Raw genomic sequence first — 15,647 nt, forward strand, 5'->3', positions numbered from 1 at the left:
GGCTCAAACTTTGTATATGTATTGAAAAGTTTGTCAAATATGTGTAAATATTACTTGATGGTTAGTGAGAGTTTAAATCTAGAATTCCCTTATGTTTATCTGCATAATATTTTTATTTGAATTATCAGAAACAATTTAGTATAATTCTTAGTAATTCGTTTTTGTTTTCTTAGAGTGAACATTGACAACTTAAATTATTGCACTCACCTGATAAAATTGGAAACAGTAATTAATAGTACTAACATTTGATATTGAAGAGAGTGATCAGAAAGAGAAATAACACACCAAAACATTTATTTTGCAATTAAAAGACAACATAATTTGAGCTTAAATAATTTTCTTATCACATGATAGTGTTAATAGTAACCGTATCGTCTTCGTGGTGTCATCAAGTCCAGACAAGCCTCTCTTCCTCGTGCCGCAATCTGAGCACGAAGTTGAGCTGCCATTATCTGTTCTTCAGCTTCATTTGCTGAATTTATCATCTCCACTCTTGCATTTGGATTTCTATTTGAATTCGGATTTGAATTTGAATTTAGATTTGGATTTGGAATTGGACGCTGCTGTTTGGCGAAAACACCAACTTCAGGACTAGTTATCGCACAGTGCAAGTGTGATGCGAAATCACAGCCACCGCAATAGTACAACCAATTCTCCTTGTTCATTATTTCACTGCAGATATCACAAACATATTCACTATCCTTGTCTTCGTAAGGAGAATCAAAGTTGAGCTCCAACTGATGTGGGTGTTTATCAACAAGTATCAAACTCGAAAGAGATGCACATTGCAAGTGGATATCAAATTCACAACAAGCACAGCTAAAGCAAAATCCATTGCCAGCAGAGTCACAAGCCTTGCAAGTAAAGGAACAACTCGAATAAGTCGCACTTGGGAGAAGGGTCAAGGGATGGGAAGGATGAGACGAGTGATTGAGAAAACGCGGAGCATTGAAGCAGTTTTCATGGAGGAAATATTGGCAGGTGTTGCAGCCATAGAAAGGCTTGTTAGTATTGTTTGGTTGCTCACAAGCATTGCAAGTGAGTACTGTTTCAGTTGGATTCACAATTAGTTTCAAGATGTGGGAATGGCTGAAGTGTTGTTTATCTTGAGGTCCCGCATTTGTACCCCGGTTTTGTCTGCCCATTTTTTTTTCTTGTAATTTTGTTGTGCAGTACTATAATGGAGAGTTAGCTTAGCTAGCTGCAAGTGATATATACATTTATAGATATTTTAATTCATCTATACGATGCAATAACTTGGCCACGTTGCTTCCTTTAGACGACTTTGCTTCCATAATTTCTTCTTCTTTTGCTAAGTCGTCTCCGACATTAATTAACAATTTCGCCAAATTGTTATGCAAAAGTATATTTAAACATCTTTATCATATTGACTGACTAGCTGTTATCCATGAGCTACGTACTAATGGCGCCGAGCATCTTCATGTTTTTGACTTTGACTAAAATGGCGTCGAGCATCTTCGTATTCACAAGGTATAAGGGGTGTCAAAAATGAACCAAAACATAGATAATCCGTCCAACCTGCCCAAAATTTTAAGGGTTGGGCTCAAGATAATTTGAATTAGGTTCAATCTCAACCCATTCAAGTCTAACCCATTTTAAGAGAATCCTCAATTGAGCTCAATTCAATCATCAATTTCAACCCGTTTTAAAATTCTTTATTAAGATACGTTCCTATATTAAATGTATGAATTATTATCTATTTAACACCTTTTAAGATTAATATATCCATTTGTTACTTTTTTTTAAAAAAAAAAATGAACTGAAATTCGAATTGTGATTATAAAAGTTAAATATTACTATGTTAAAATTATTGAGATTAACCGGGTCAAATTGGGCAGGTCAAGACCCAACCCGTTTTTTAGCCCATTTGAGCCCAAAGTAAACTTGGGCGGATCAAGACCCAACCCAATTTCTATTTCAACCCATTTTAATATTTCCAATTTCAACCCAACCTGCCCATTTGATATCCCTAGGTATAAATATGTTGAGGTTCATGGAAGTTTTCGGTTGACTTTTTGTTCTTGCAAGTTGGCATGCCATCAATCATTTTGGTACGTAGTGCTAGTCGACTATTTGTTCATATCAGACTTTGGAGTCCTGATTATTGGAGCGTTTCAATATTATACTCTCACGATTTTAAAAAGAATAATTTAATTTAATTTGGAATTAGGTTTAAGAAAATAAAAAAATATTTTTAATGTTGTGCTTCTTAATTAAATTTCTGTCAAATATATCAATCATGTCCTTTAATCTTCTGGATTTAATTATGTCACAGAAAAAGTTGAAATTAAAGTTTTGCTCAAAATGGAAAGAGATTATTCTTAATGAATAATCATTTTTTTTAAATGAAGGCAGTGATTAACTTGTTAGAGGCACAATCATATATTTATTTGATTATCATTCTCAATCAAGTTGTCTTTCTCGTGTTACCATACTTCTCAAGGTGGATGTGATCAGATTTCATATAAGATTTATGGAAAAGGGTCAAAAACATCTTTGAACTATGTGAAATTGAACAAAATGCCCTCAATCGATAGTCTAGTCTAAAAAGGCTCTTGTCGTCACTAGTTTGGTTAAAAAGATATTCCTATTAGTACTTAAAGAGTTAAAAATGTCCTTTTTCAAATAAATATAATATTTTTTTTCTTTTTTAAACACGTTTTTCTTTCTAATAATATATTTTTTTATTAGGAAATGTTTATCCTACTTCCATTCAACAAAGATTAAAAAAATACAAATATTTCTATTTTATCAAAAAATAAATTATCTATACCAAAATGAAATTATGATGGGTTGGGGTTATTGTGATCTTATATATTTGAGTAATTTGACCTATGTTGTCAGTTAAAAAGGTACATATAGTTATTTTATATTAATTGATGAAATTAAGAAGAAAAAAAGATTATTTAAGATTATTTTCTACTTATTTTGTAGAGAAAGTGATTTTAAAATAAAAGAAATAAGACAAGAGAGAGTTGCTCGGATGGTAAACACCCCTCACTTTCAATTCGAAGGTTACGAGTTCGAGTCACCAAAGGAGCAAAAGGGTGGGAGCTCCTAGGGGAGGATAAAAAAAAACAAGACTGAGGTTCTTTAAATTTAATAATTTTATTAAAAATAAAATGTGATTAAAAGAAAAATAATAGTAATATATTCATTAGAAAGGAGCATTTTTTAACCATTAAGTAACAATAGGGACATTTTTGGACCTAATTATTGACGATAAGGGTATTTTTACACCAACAATTAACTGAATGCGTTTTTGTTCAGTTTTGCATAATTCAAGGCTCTTTAACCCGTTTTCATACACTTTATTTTATTCTTTGAGACGAACAAAAAAAAAATAATCTCTAAGGCACGTCTTTTCACTTTTTGCTAGAGACCCTTTAATGGATTCTGAATCTTTATCTAGATCATATATATGTATGTATACACAGGCACATTGGAGAGTTCATACAATAAGTACTTTTTGAGGCTAGGGAACAACTTATCTTAACTAGTAAAATTATCCGCGCTTCGCACAAGAATTTAATATCACAGAATTTATAAAATAATATTTAAAATCTATCAGTCATTAAAACTAAAATACTATATTATCTTACATACAAGGTTATGTAAAGGAAAATAAATATTATAACATCTTATAATTTATCATTAATAATATAAGCATAAATTAATGACTGTAAAATATATACCAGGATCTGTAACATAAGCAATGGTGGCAATGAGTCACTCAATAGGAGCAAAGTATACGAATATTTAATTGTGCAGAAGAAGAAGAGGAGGTTCAAAATTTTCTCTATTTATAGATAACAATGTTTATTGTGCCTTATCGGAAATGTTACAACTATTTGGAAAAGTGCAACCCTTCGAAAAGTTCACAACATTTCATAACAGTCACAACTTTTCATAAAGTCGCAACTCTTCATTAAAATCGTAACTTTTCATAAAAGTCAAAATTTTTCATTAAAGTCACAATTTTTCATGAAAAGGGAAGGCTAGTTTTGGAAATAAATAAGTTAAAAGGGAATCCTGGTTTGTGGTGGCGCCATGTAAACGGGCCTAGGTTCTCTTAATCGACTGTTATAAGAAAAAAATGTAAAGGTTTTTTTTATCGTACCATCAACAATTCCAGTAGAGAAAACTTGCTTGAATATTCAATTAACGTTTGTTATTTAATATGTACTAACAAATACTTATAACAATAATATTGCAGAAACATAAACATCAAAATTTAAAGTATGTGCTAAAAAATAACAATTATTAATATAAGCATAAGTTAATGACTGTAAAAACATACAAGAGTCTATAACAATAGAATGAAACAGAATGAAAAAAATCGAGTCCACTGAATGCACAGTGTCCCCTTAAGGAAATTATTCCCTCCTAGTACCCGAGATTTAAAGGAATAGATCCTCTCACGAAAGAATGATTCTATTCACCGGTGTATTGATACAAAAAAATGGTGTCAGTGAGTTATTCAACAGGAGCAAAGCACACAATTATTTAATTGTCCAGAAGAAGAGGAAGTTCAAAATTTTCGTTGTTTTAAAATGAGAGGAAATTCCTCTATTTATAGACAGCAAATGGTAGTGTGAACAAATGCTTATTGTGTCTTATCGGAAAGGTCACAACCTTTCATAAAAGTCACAACTTTTCATAAAAGTCGCAACTCTTCATAAAAGTCGCAATTCTTCATAAAAGTCGCAACTCTTCATGAAAGCGGAAAGCTATTTTTGGAAATAAAATAAATTAAAAGGGAATCCTGATTTGTGAAGGCGCCATGTAGGCGGGTCTAGATTCTCTTATATATATATATATATATGATATATAATATATGATTAATTGTGTTATAGGGCAAGTGATCAATTTATTAGTCTGACTCCCAGTTGTTGCGCACAAATCACTGTTGGAATACTGTCTTAAATTAAAGATACATAGAGATGAAGCTTTCAAAATGGTGCATAATTAAGTTGTGAAATTAATCTTATTATTCTATGCGGAAATTTAAACAGTTGTAATAGATATCGTAAGATGGAGAAACATATCCAGCAACGATATTAAACACACGAGATCGATAAAACATAAATAATATGACATGCAAATTATCAAGCATTTATATTTTGCAGAAATTACATGAATAATATCAAAGCGGATGCATTATCACTCATAAGATGATGACATTAATATATAGTTAATAGTAAATGTATGTTCGTGTTGGCCTGCTCGAATCCATCATTTCTTCTCCTAATCGTGTTGCCATTCGAGTAGCAAGTTGATATTCAAAAAAATTATCACTAATCTCATTAACTGAATTTATCATTTCCAGTGCTGAATTTGCATTTGGATTGATTGATCGGCTCGCTAGGTAAACAACAAGTTCAGGGCTAGCACACTGCAAGTGCGCCCCGAAATCACAATCAGCACAATTGCACGTTTCATTTAGCTTTTCCTGGTTTCATCTATACATTTAAGCAAAATTGCACGTTTCACCCTTGTATTATAGGGCTAGTGCATTTTTAGTTCTACTCTTAATTTTTGTGCACAAGATATTCTTCCATTATTTTTTATGTGCATTTTAAGAATTTCTGTTATGTTAGTATAAATGTAAATTCCCCCCAACAATATCAATAATCAACAATTGTGAATAGATAAACATAGAAACTGTAAAGAAGATGGAGAAAAATGTGCATCAACATGAACCATAAAAATACAAGTCACCAGGATGTGGCGTAGTGGATGGTGTTGATCCTCTCTTAATCAGAGGTCTCAAATTCAAGCCCTGGATATGAAAAAGTTCTTGATAGAGAGCGACCCCCCTCCTCGAATTGGGCACTATGCAGCGCTCCAATGTGGGTATGGGAAACGGAAAATAAAATAGAAATACAAGAGTTGAAAGAGAACTAATTGTGCTCCAAAAGGAAATAACATAACAGCTGCAAAGCATTTGATTTGCAGAAAATCAACATGAATTGAAAAAGTGGATAGCAATTAGCTAGTAGTAATAGCGTCTTGGTGATGGCCCGTCTATCGAATCCAGTATAGCCTGTCTTCCTCGTCTTGCAATCTGAGATTCAATTTGAGCTGCTATAAGCCGCTCATGAGCATCACTAACTGAATTTATCATCTCCACTGATGAATTTACATTTGGAATTTGATATTTTGGATTTGGATTTGGATTTCGACATTGATGTGATGACGGAAGAACATCAACATCAGGAGATGCACAGTGCAAGTGCGACCCGAAATCACAATCAGCACAATAGTACAAGGATTCGTTTGAGTCCATTATGATATTGCAGATATCACAAGCAAATAGGGTATCCTTATCTTCGTAAGGAGAACCAAAGCAGAGCTCCAACTCATGTTGATGTTTATCAATAAGTATTGACTTTGGATAATTGAGTTCCTCTTCCTCTTCTGCTTCTTCTTCGTCTTCCGCTTCTGCTTCTTCTTCCTCCTCTTCTTCGTCTTCTGCTTCTGCTTCTTCTTCTTCTTCCTCTGCCTCTTCTTCTTGATTGATTTCCTTTTCGTTCTTGATGGGTACCTCCTCTGTTTTCCTGATTACTACTGGATTTTCTCTTGGTTTGTTGCCCAACAGTTTCGGACTTTCTTGTTGGCTGAAAGATTTGGAAATGGCACATCCGAGATGTGTACCAAAATCACAATCAGCACAATAATACAACCAGTTATTAAGATCTACATTGTCGCGACATAGATCACAGATAGAAACGTTGCTTCTAGCATCAACATCATCATGAAAAGGGGATTCGAATATGAGCTCAAGTTCATGATGATGGTGCTGGGGAAGGACAACAGTTTGGGGCAAAAGGGCATAGTGCATGTGTGCTAGAAAGACAAAAGATGTGATGTATACGGTAAGGATTAACCACAAACTGACTTAGAACTTGTATTGCATATGAGATGTCTGGCCTTGTCATAGTGAGATAAACTAAGGATCCCACCAACTGCTGATACAATGTTGGATTATTGAATGGTTCTCCATCAACCTCCTTGTACTTTGTATTAATCTCCATTGGGGTGTACACAACCTTGTCATCAGTAAGACCAGCCCTTGCAACAAGATCATGAGCATACTTTTGTTGTGTAAGCATGATCCCAGTAGGCAAGTATAAAACCTCAAGTCCAAGAAAGTAGGTCAGTCGTCCCAAGTCCTTCATCTTAAATGAGGTATGCAAGACTTCTTTCAACTTAGTAATATTCTCTGGATCATTTTCTGTGATAATGATATCATCAACATAGATGAGAAGTATTGTGATACCTACTGGAGAAGTATGAAGAAACAAAGAATGATGTGAAGAACTCTGAGAGAAGCCCGCAGTTTGAATCGTGGATCGAAATTTGTCAAACCAAGCTCGGGGAGCCTGTTTTAAGCCATAAAGAGATTTTCGAAGATGGCAAACTGCATTTGGTCTTGGCAGAACACACCCAGGTGGTGGTTTCATAAACACAACTTCTTCCAGATCGCCATGGAGAAATGCATTTTTCACATCCATCTGATGTAAGGTCTAACCTTTCATTGAACCCACAACCAATAATGTATGTACCGTTGTCATCTTAGCAATAGGTGCAAAAGTCTCCTCATAATCCACCCCATACTCCTATTTGTACCCTTGAGCAACTAATCGAGCTTTGTATCGATCAATTGTACCATCTGCCTTAAGTTTAATGGAATACACCCACTTACTTCCAATGAGAACTCCAACTATTGGTTTATCAACAAATTCCCAAGTAGAATTTTCATTCAATGTATGAAGCTCTTCTGACATTGCCTCTTTCCAACAGTGTAGAAGCCTGAGAGTAAGATGTAGGTACATCAACAGAATGTAGTGTCGTATGCATGGCATAAGACTTACCAAACTTCCCTGGAGAGTAACCGAGTCGTTCAGGATCATGGCGATCTGTACGACTAGATCGGCGTGGGGGAGTAACTGGATGAGACGATTCCTCTTCGGAAGATGAGGATGCATATGTAGAGTCAACAACAGAAGAACATGATGGCTGGAGATCATCATAATCATAGTTTATGAGCTGCTCCGGAGGATTAGTAGCTACCACATCATCATCAAACTTGTACAAAATGGAAACAGATTCTGAAGCATGTTTAGAATTGTGTTTGTAAGAAAATTGACCCTAAAAAAAAACATGTCTCGATACACGAAGCTGGCGACGAGATGCATCATAACATAGATACCCCTTTTATGTGTCACTGTAGCCCACAAAAATACATTGTGCTGCCTTAGCTAAAAGCTTTTGTCGTTCATGTGTTGGAAGATGGACATAGCAAACACAACCAAAAACTCGCAAGTGAGAATAATCAGGCTTCTTATGAAATAATTTGAAATACGGTGTCTCATTAGCAATGACTGGGGAAGTTTGTCTATTAATCAAATATACAGAAGTATGTACTGCTTCAGGCCAGAAACTCTTAGGCATACTAGCTGTGCCCAACAAAGCCAATGTAGTTTCCAAAACATGCCGATTCTTCCTTTCTACAACTCCATTTTGTTCCGGAGTATGAGGACAAGTACGTTGAGAAATAATTCCTTTGTTTTTGAAAAACTCAACAAGATTAGTCTTAGTGTACTCTCCTCCAGAATCAGAACAAAATATTTTTACAGTTTTATGAAACTGTGTATACACATACTCAAGAAAATTCATAATTAGAGTCGGTTCTTTAGATTTATTTCGAATAAAAAACACCCATGTGTATCTAGATACATGATCAATAAATAACACAAAGTACTTATATCCCATCCTTAACAAAGTAGGAGAAGGACCCCAAACATCACTATGCATCAAATCAAATAGATCGTCATAAGAAGATGAACTAGATGGAAAAGGGAGTTTGTGACTTTTCGAACCGGCACAATTAGAACATGTTAAAGGGAGACTGGAATGAATGCCATGTGTTAGTGGAAAGCATGATTTGAGCATGTGATGAAGTCGAGAGGAATGAGGATGACCTATCCTATTATGCCAAAGAGTGAGCAACTTATTCGAGCGAGTAACATCCGCAGCAGAAACTGAAAGAAAACAATGATGCAAATGATGATGAACCGACTCTAGAAGAAACATTCTGCCAACTCTACGCCCCTTGGCCATGGTCATCCCGGTTTTCAGATTCTGAACAACACAATCATTGGGTGAGAATTTTACAACATAATTCTGATCAACTAGCTGACCTACCGAAACCAAATTAGCCTTCAAATTAGGTACATAAAGAACGTTAGACAAATTTCCAACAGAACCAATACCCGAAGCAGGCAATGTATGCCCATTTGCCGTATGAATAATGTAACACCCCGTATCCGAAAATAGAGATTTCAGATTTCTGGTGTTACAAGTGGCACTCACGGACACCATCCACGGACCGTAGATGGACTCATGGTCTGTGGTTCGTGACAGAAAACTTCCCCAGAACTCAGTCAAAAAATTTGGCTAAGTCCCGACTCACGGACAGACCCACGGTCCGTATATCAGACCACGATCCGTGGTCTGTGTCCGTGGATCGAGAGTTCCCTTACCAGCCTCTGACACAAACTACGGTCGACCAGCACGGTCCGTCATTCGATCCACGGTCCGTAGGTCTGACCGTAGATGAGGTTAGTAGCTAGTTAGATGAAAAATATTGATGGGTCAAATTAAGATGGTCATAACTTTTAGGACAAAACGAATTATGTGTCCCATGACCTATGGTTAGATAGATAATTGAATTATCTTTCCAACGCCACTGAGTTTGCTAAATTCCGACCTTCGAGTAAAAAGTTAAGCCCGTTTTAGTGAAGCCCTGTCGGGCAGACTCGACCTACGGACCCAATCGACGGACCGTCGATTGATTGACGGACCGTCAGTCCCGTCCGTCAGTCACTTCGACAGCAGCTAATTTAGGGGTCTTTTGGTCTTTTCCTATTTCATTTAACCCCTAAGATACGTCGTTTAGGCCCTAAATCATGATGTTTTAATCAGTTTAAGCCTAGAAACATAGTTAGAAGTTACCTTAGTCAAAATCATTAATCAAAACTTAGAAAATTAGAATCAAGAAGGAGAAAAAGGTCAAGAACCCTAGTTCAAGAACGCAGCAAGGTTTCTTCAGTTCCAGCCCCGAAATCGAAAGATTTCTCCGTGGAATTCGTCACCAGGTATGTGGGATTTCACTAATGGGTTCCTTTCGCCCATTAGGTCCCTAGAATTTAGTCAGATTCTTGATTCCATGATTATGAATAGACCTTGGGTTTCTAGAATTTCAACAGATCATTATGAATTAGTTATTTAAATGTTCCAAATCAGATTATCATGTTATTGCTCAGTTTATCGCATGAATTTCAGAACCCTAGCTATGTATTTCTTTAGTTCTTGAATTACACATGCTAGGTCAGATATTTTAGTATTCAGTTTTACATGCCTCAGTTTATGAATGCATCATTATCAGATTAATTGATGCATTCTCAGTTTGCATGTTCAGTTTCGAGCTATCCAGTATTTACAGAAATTCAGTCATAACTAGTTAACCACTTAATTCATTGGGAGTAGCATAATACTGAGTTGGACTAGGGTTTCAGCGTATCCATATAGTCCCCGAACTACGAGCCACGTAGGTGTAAGTCCCTTCTGTGGGCAACATCAGTTTAGTGATCACACTAGCATGCCTCTATACCTCTGGCAGGGTATATTGGGTCCTCTCGATGGGGTGTATACATCGGACTCCACATTTAGCTCATGTGGTTTTATGTCGGTTATTAGTAGCTCCCACAGTTCAGTCAGATTTTATTGCATTGAGCATTTATCAGTATATTCAGTATTTAGTCTCAACATGTTATAAATTGGTCATTGCATTCAGTTAGCTCAGCATTCAGTATCTATATCATGTTCAGATTATTTCATTGCTTTATTGCTTTGTTCAGTTATATGTTATTTTAGCTTTACTCTATCCTGCATGCCCAGTACCTTTCAAGTACTGACGCATATGTGCGCTACATCTTCTCGTGATGTAGGTTCAGGTTCTCAGTATCCAGATCACGCTTAGATCGGTTCCCAGTCTTCAGTTTAGCAGCACCAGTGGTGAGTCCTCATTCTTCGAGGACTGGTGACATGTTTATCTTTATCGCTTTTAGTCTTTAGTTTCAGTTTTGCTAGATCTAGTTGGGGCATGTCCCAACATTTCTAGTCAGTTTAGAGGCCTATTTCAGACATAGTTAGATTCAGCTTAGTGTTTTGAGTTTGATATTTCTTTTGTATTAAACTCTCAGATTTGATATATTCAGCTATAGTATATGGGTATTCCCCATCTTTTCAGATTTATTTATGATTTAGCTTCCGCATCAGTTTATTATCTTTAGTATGCTCATGATCATGCCAGCAGGGTTAGCTTGGGATCACTTGTGGTCCTAGGTCCCGTGTCCGCGTCTCGGGGGTAGCTCGGGGCGTGACAAACTTGGTATTAGAGCATTAGGTTTAAGCCTCCTAGGATGTCTGAAAAGCCGCACTAAGTAGAGTCCTTTTCATGGGTGTTAAGTGCACCACATTTAATGAGAGGGAGGCTACAAAGTGATTTTAGGAAAACTTCATTTTCTTGTTACTCTTATCGTGCGTAAGGTATGTGTAACGACCCGGAAAATGATAGAGTGAAACTAGAGCCTCACATGTGAGTTTGGAGTTGAGAACTTAATGAAATGATTATATTTGAATTTGACCCAAAAAGTTCTTAAAAATATGCAGTGAAGCCTTTTTCGAGGGTCTACTTGGGAGGGTCATATCTCCTAGCACACAAATTATTTGGGTGGCCAATAATATATCCATGGAAAGCCCTTTGAGTTAGCTACCTAACGCACTTCGTTTCATCTTATTCGGAGTTCGGACGAAGAAGTTATTCCCATTTTCGTAAAATTTGTTCGGCAGGAAAAGGCAATTTCCAGTAGGCGTGGTTACTGTTCACCCGCCTTATTTTTTTTCTAAGTGTTGGACCATTCTTCCAAAGGACATATATTATTTCCTAGATACCATTAGTTCAATTTCCATCCCTAAAACATTTCCCTCTCTACAATCCTCCATTAAGAAGAAGAAGAAGTAGGAGCTAGGGCTTTGGATTCAAGGCTTTCTTCATCAAATTTCGTGGGAGATCATAACAAAGGTATGGTGGTCTTGATTCTTCTCTAAATTTCCATTCAAGGAGCCAAATCCAAAGTTATTTCAGAGTATGAAAAATCTAGGTTTTCACTCAATCTCATAGGTTCTTCCACCAAATGGTTTTAAAAGGTTTCTAATGACACTTTATGGTTATATTGTTGTTGTATTGACGATTTAAGATGAAAATACTCCATGAACCCATGATTTCTCTTTATTCCTAGTTTATCCCTTTATGAAGTGGGTTGCTAGATAATGAATGTATATGAATCAAACCTGTTTAAAGGTCTTTAGATTGTTGAAGTATGTCATTACCCATGCTTATTTTATGGTGTATTGTTGGTGTATGGGTATGTGAGGCTTAGGGCCTTAAAGGCATAGTATGAGAAATTGGAGTGTTATCATGACATTATATGAATGAGAATTCAATGAAAGATTATTTCTCAATTTGACACTCATGAATGTTGATGATAGAATATGAAGGATTCTTCAATATAAAGTATACTGGTAGGGCTTATGCATCATTTTCTTGTATAAATGATTATATTGTTGATTTTTGATTGTTGAATCCTCGGATCGGTAGGCTAGTGGCACCCTTCCACACGAGCTTATAATGAACCTTGGAATCGGTAGGCCTATGGCACCTTTCCATGAAGGTTAATGATGAGACTTGAACCGGTAGACCCATGACACCCTTTCAAGAGGAGTTAATGAGCTTTCCTAAATGAACCTTGAAACGGTAGGCTTAAAGCACCCTTTCACGTGTTAATAAATGTAATTTGGAGTTGGTAGGCCAATGGCACCTCTCATATGTGATAATGTCAATGTAACGAACTATTCTATGGGAATGTTGGCTAAGCACCGAGTGGATTTGGTTAGATGGAAACTCCCCCAATAGTTAGGCATGAGTTTCAATGATCGTCTACCTTATCCCATAAACTATGTGCCCGCATAGGTAGCTAGTGGATCCATTAAGCTATATACCGGTCTTCCTTAGGCAAGTAGACCACCTCTTTACGGTGTGGGGACTTATGACACCGGATTCCATGACAAGCTCTCATGGTCTATGTCGGTTAAACGCTTACTTCCCATCATGCGAGATTTCATTATGGTTTCTTGATAAGTTCTACAAAGTGTAGGTAGTAGTATGGGATGCTACCTATACATTGCACGAGTAGGCTTGGAGAGGGTCATAGTGAGTTTCTCTAAATCCTAATGTATGTGATACAATTGTGGCCTAAATGAGGTTATTAAAGAATGTTGGCTCTCAAATGCTTAATATGAGATGCATGCTATACTTGGGTTATATTACGAGTTATTTTCCCTTGTCATGTCTTAATTAATGATATACCTCTTATGTATGAATATGGTGCAAATGTGAAAGAAAGGAATGATAAGTTACCTTAAGTGACCTTAATGTGGTGCCTTAGTATGGATGGTGGTATGGGACGCCATCCATACATTGCACGAGGTATAGCATAAGGGTTTCTTGAGGTGAAGGTCCAAGGTAAAGGTTTTCATGTTGAAATTGTTTAAAGGTAATATTATGACTTACTTGATGTTTATGCTTGTATTGTATGTCTTTTATGCAACTATTCATGGTACTTCAAAAAGTGGCATAATGCATGATTTCTAACCAAAATGTCTCTTTTAAAGCACGTTTTGCATGGTCATCATACTTAGTACAATTTGTGTACTAACCCATATTCTTCATATTTTTACTATAAGTGTAGGTTCCGGCAAGTGATCCCTCCTATCTAGTTTGAAGTGTTGGATTGCTTTCCTCCAAGACTTGGTATGTCCTCATGGATTCGAGGATAAGACTTTTAAGTTCTTTTGTTCATGTAATAGACTTAATAGACTTCTTTTGATTGTAAAGGGCCGTGTCCCTACTTATGTTTTGTGACTGTGTCTAAGATGGCCATGTGAGACTTAGACTTCCGCTGTGTGTTTTTAAAGTTGTTTTAATGAAGTTTAAATGTGTGGATGTAAATAAGTTTTTTTTTATTCCGCACTATTTTCATTATTGAATGCAATGAATGACTATGTGGCTCGTATAAGACCCCTTCGGGGTCGAATACACCATGTTACAACTAGGGGGTACTCTCGGGTCGTGACAGTATGATCTAATTCCATTCTAACTCGACGTTCTACGTTTTCAGTGATTATGCCTCCTCGTAGAGCTTATGCCAGGAATGGAAACGCAACTCTTTCAGTTCCAGATCAGGAAGTCTCAAATGCTGAATTCAGGAATGCCATTCAAATGTTGGCTCAAAGTGTCGCTAACCAGAACAATCAGCAGGTTCAAGCTCCTGTGAATACAAGTGGTGGATTAGCAACAGCAAGGGTCCGTGACTTTGTTAGGATGAATCCGCCTGATTTCTTAGGATCACAGACTGGTGAAGATCCCCAGAATTTCTTGGATGAGATCAAGAAGATCTTTGAGGTGATGCAGGTCACTGGGAATGATCGGGTTGAGTTGGCATCTTACCAACTTAAGGATGTGGCTTATATCTGGTGTACTCAGTGGAAGGAGAACAGGGGTACATATGCCGCTCCTATTACTTGGGACTGTTTCAGGGAAACTTTTTTGGACAGGTTTTTCCCCATAAAGTTGAGAGAAGCAAGGGCCCAAGAATTTATGAACTTAAGGCAGAGTAACATGACTGTCCAAGAGTATGGGCTCAAGTTTAACCAACTCTCCAGGTATGCTTCTCACATGGTTGCTGATTCCAGGGCTCAGATGAATAAGTTTTTGTATGGAGTGTCAGACTTAGTGAAAACAGAGTGTAGGAATGCTATGTTGTTGGGAGACATGAACATCTCTAGGCTCATGACTCATGCTCAGCAAGTTGAGGGTGCTAAACTTAGGGAACAGGCTAAGGAGACTAAGAAAGCAAGAACAGGTAACTACGAGTATTCCCAACAGAAATCGGGTGGTGGAAATCGCTCGCATTTTCAGCAGAAGTCTTCGACTCCAGCACCTTCATCAGCTAGTGTTCCATCCCCCAGGTTCCGTAATGATCAGGAAGGTAGGGTGTTAGTCTCTAAGTCTCAAGGTAGTGTTTCAGGCACCAAAACCTACCCAACTTGCCCGAAATGTTGTAAGAACCATCCGGGCGAGTGCCTTGCAGGTAAGAAAGGATGCTTTGGGTGTGGTCAGTCTGGTCATAGATTGAAGGATTGTCCTTCAAGATAAGGTCAAGGAAGAAATAATGGTAGAGCTCAGTCTACAACTTCAGCAGCACCAGCAGGTCGCCCGACTCAGCAGGGTAACTCTTCTGGTACTGGTGGCGGACAGCGCCAAAACAGGCTTTATGCTCTTCAGGCTCGTCAAGATCAAGAAGATTCTCCTGATGTAGTCACTGGTACGTTACGAGTCTTTGATCTTGATGTTTGTGCATTGTTAGATCCAGGGGCTACTTTGTCTTTTGTAACTCCTTATATAGCAGTCCAATTCAGTGTTAGCCCAGAAACCCTTT

At 37.0% G+C, this 15,647-nt stretch overlaps 2 protein-coding genes across 2 annotated transcripts in view; both read right to left on the reverse strand.

Moving 5' to 3' along the window:
- Nucleotides 1-224: 224 nt before the first annotated feature.
- On the reverse strand, nt 225-1,170 carry LOC125841133 (uncharacterized). The gene has a single exon (XM_049520155.1). The coding sequence runs from the start codon at nt 1,143-1,145 to the stop codon at nt 357-359; it is 789 nt and encodes a 262-aa protein (XP_049376112.1). The 5' UTR covers nt 1,146-1,170; the 3' UTR covers nt 225-356.
- Nucleotides 1,171-5,759: 4,589 nt separating this feature from the next.
- The window catches only part of LOC125841155 (uncharacterized), a 14,065-nt gene continuing 4,177 nt past the window's right edge, over nt 5,760-15,647 (reverse strand). Inside the window, exon 2 of the mRNA XM_049520222.1 lies at nt 5,760-6,430. Within this exon, the coding sequence (XP_049376179.1) occupies nt 6,017-6,430 (414 nt within the window). The 3' untranslated portion in view covers nt 5,760-6,016. The remainder of the gene's footprint in view (nt 6,431-15,647) is intronic.

The sequence above is a fragment of the Solanum stenotomum genome, chromosome 1 (assembly GCF_019186545.1).
Source record: "Solanum stenotomum isolate F172 chromosome 1, ASM1918654v1, whole genome shotgun sequence".
In the NCBI taxonomy this organism is placed as follows: domain Eukaryota; kingdom Viridiplantae; phylum Streptophyta; class Magnoliopsida; order Solanales; family Solanaceae; genus Solanum; species Solanum stenotomum.